Here is a 2,812-nt window from a genome sequence, read left to right as displayed (position 1 = left end):
TGAATTATTTAGTTCCTTCACATCATCGATGCCGACGCCAATTATACACCTGAGACAAAGGCAAAATTAACAAATAATCCCAGTATAACAGACATGAAAAATAGGAATAAATAGAAAGAAAGACAAATTAATCACGGAAACATAATTGACGACATTTAAACTCAATAAAATGTTGATGTCCAAAAATGTCAAGAAATAACCCAGCTATAAAACAGTCTGCAATGAACTTTAGTAAAATTGAACATATTTACAAAGTCTTCAAATTACACAAATTTGTTCATTAAGTAAAAATTTATTTTTAAAGAAGGGGGTAACAGATGAGGTAAGGACACAGTGTTCATTCTAAAGTGCCATTTCAGTTTCATGTGTCCGTGGAAACAGTCCACGGGCTGGTACAGTGTCATCAAATGCCCAACGATTTTCTGAGTCCGTGTTTAACTTTATTATTACTCCACCGCATCCTTGTCCCCGGTGGTCTGTCCAGCCTCGCGCCCGCTCGGCCCGGGGGACTGTGTGGGACTACCGGACACGCTGTTGTCCGTGTCACTGCCGCCTTTCCCCACACCCTGTTCACCGCCCTCCTCTGCGCTGTGCGTCCTCACATGTTTACTCAGGTGGTCGGAGCGCATGAACCGTTTGTGGCAAACCGAGCATTCAAAGCGCTTCTCCCCGGTGTGCGTGCGCAAATGCCGCTGCAGTTCGTCGGAGCGCGTGAAGCGCTTCCCACAGAACAGCCAGTTGCAGACAAACGGCCTCTCCCCGGTGTGCCACCGCAGGTGGGCCTTAAGGTGAGAGGTCTTACCATAAACTTTACCACATCCCGGGATGTGGCAGCTGTGCAAGCCCCTCCGCCGGGGGCTCGTGCCCCCTTGGCCCAAACTCTCCGCCTCCTGACAGTTTGGACAGTCGCACGTGGCTCTGCCGGTGTAGCGCCTCGAGGAGGAGCGCACAGACGCGGGAAGAGAAACGACGGGAGTGGTGGTCAGCGAAGGTGAACCGGACGAGCTGGATTCTGTGAAGGGCGCCGGGCCAGGTGACCTGAAGCCGTCGAACAGGTGCTGTGTGGCCGGGAGCAGGTGCTGAGAGGGGCCCGCGCTGAAGGCGGAGTGGCCGTGGGGCAGCGAGCTGTAGTCTGTGGTGTATCCGCCCAGAGGAGGAGGGAGGCCGGCTGGGTTCTGTGTGTCCACCCAGCTGGAGCCCATGTCCCACCAGGCAGAGGAGCCGGTACTGACCTCTGACACCGGCTTGAACCAGGGCTCATAGGGGTGCGCGTGCATCCTCTGGTAAATCCCTCCTATTCCGTCCACAGAGGAGGGGAGCTTGGTCAGAAACACGGACCGCTGTGCGTGCGCGCTGTCGGGAACATTGTTATCTGACGGTAAAGTGGTCTGGTACATGGAAAAGTCATTTCCAAAAGCTGTGTTTGTAGTGGTCACCGAAAATGCGCTGGAGGTCTCCCCCAGACCTGTCCCGTTAGTCCTGGGTGTTCCAGAGGTGACCCCCAGGGAGGCCAGGCTGGTGCCCAGGCCCCCCGCGCACGGGCCGCTCAGCTTCCATGGCTGAAAGCCTTTGATGAGTCCGGGGGCTCCGTCGGAAAGCGCAGGGGAGCATGAGGGGCTGGGATCACCGATTCTACTGCAGGTGGCGGCCAGCATGGCCAGAGGGGTGCTGCCGAGCCGGGGTTCCTCCTGCGGGGACACAGATATGAGGGTTCTCATTCCAAGTGGATAGACACGGTGTGCGTAAATACGCACAAATGATGGATAGGCTGGAGAAAAAAAGTCCAGTTTGTCAAATCCACAGGCCCTGTCTAAATTTGAAGTTTTAGGCTGCATTAGGTGTGACAAACATTAATTTGTTTTAATATAGATCCACAACAGAAAGCTTATGATTAAAGGAAGATTATATGAATATCCTGAAAATCACTGGACGCAGCATGAAAGGAGCTCCACAAACAGTGAAACTACACCACAACAGAAGAAGTATCTAATAGTCAGGTTTCAGAAGTAAACTTACCCCTAGCAGGGTAGCAGCCATTATCTGCGCTGCGGTGTTTTCAGCTGAGCCGTGTGCGTGGGTCTGTTCCGTGGCTGCGTGTGTGTTGGCTGTCCCGTGGGTCTGCTGCTGTGTGTTCTTGTTCCGTGGGTCTGCTGCTGCGTGTTCTTGTTCCGTGGGTCTGCTGCTGCGTGTTCTTGTTCCGTGGGTCTGCTGCTGTGTGTTCTTGTTCGGCCGCTTTTAGTCGGAGTTTGTGAGTGGCTTTGAAGTGCCGCGGAGGGCCCGACGACCAATCAGAGAGCAGCTCGAGCTGTCTGCACACAGCAGCGCTCGAGGTCGTCGTAAATTATCAGGTGACGTCTCAGGGGCCGCGCGCTCCGCATCTGCAACAGGTAGGACAGTAAATCCACACGAGCCGAATCATCCCAACAGCTGATGAATCAGAGGAAGTAACAGACTGGACCTGCTGGTCACCAGCCCTGGAGCTGATGTGAATCAGAATCCAAACATCTCCACTGCCCTGTCACCTACTTTAACAGTGTCATCACATCAGCTGCAGCTTTATTGACTGTTAGAATACATGTTGTTTTATCTACAACACTGCAAAAGCAAAATGCATTCCATTATAGGGTCATTCTTTTTGCTATTATCATTTTTTCATGTTCCAAGACTTAGTCACTAAACTTACACAAAACTTAAGAAAGTTCTTATTATTATACTGTTATTATTTATTCGTCTTAATGTAGAATAAATAGTATGTTAAATGAACAATTACAGGTTGGTAATATTTGTTTTCTAACTAAGCAGTACCAAAATC

General features: G+C 51.0%; 1 protein-coding gene across 1 annotated transcript; it reads right to left on the bottom strand.

The window, feature by feature from the left end:
• Nucleotides 1–321: 321 nt before the first annotated feature.
• sp8a (sp8 transcription factor a) lies at nt 322–2,193 on the bottom strand. The gene is made up of 2 exons (XM_030147948.1): nt 2,017–2,193; nt 322–1,688 (listed from the first exon to the last, which is right to left on the bottom strand). The coding sequence occupies exons 1-2, from the start codon at nt 2,035–2,037 to the stop codon at nt 447–449; spliced, it is 1,263 nt and encodes a 420-aa protein (XP_030003808.1). The 5' UTR covers nt 2,038–2,193; the 3' UTR covers nt 322–446.
• Nucleotides 2,194–2,812: the final 619 nt, after the last annotated feature.

The sequence above is a fragment of the Sphaeramia orbicularis genome, chromosome 11 (assembly GCF_902148855.1).
Source record: "Sphaeramia orbicularis chromosome 11, fSphaOr1.1, whole genome shotgun sequence".
Lineage (NCBI taxonomy): Eukaryota > Metazoa > Chordata > Actinopteri > Kurtiformes > Apogonidae > Sphaeramia > Sphaeramia orbicularis.
The sequence above is the reverse complement of the archived record's forward strand: the minus strand, read 5'-3'. Positions and strand labels throughout refer to the sequence as shown.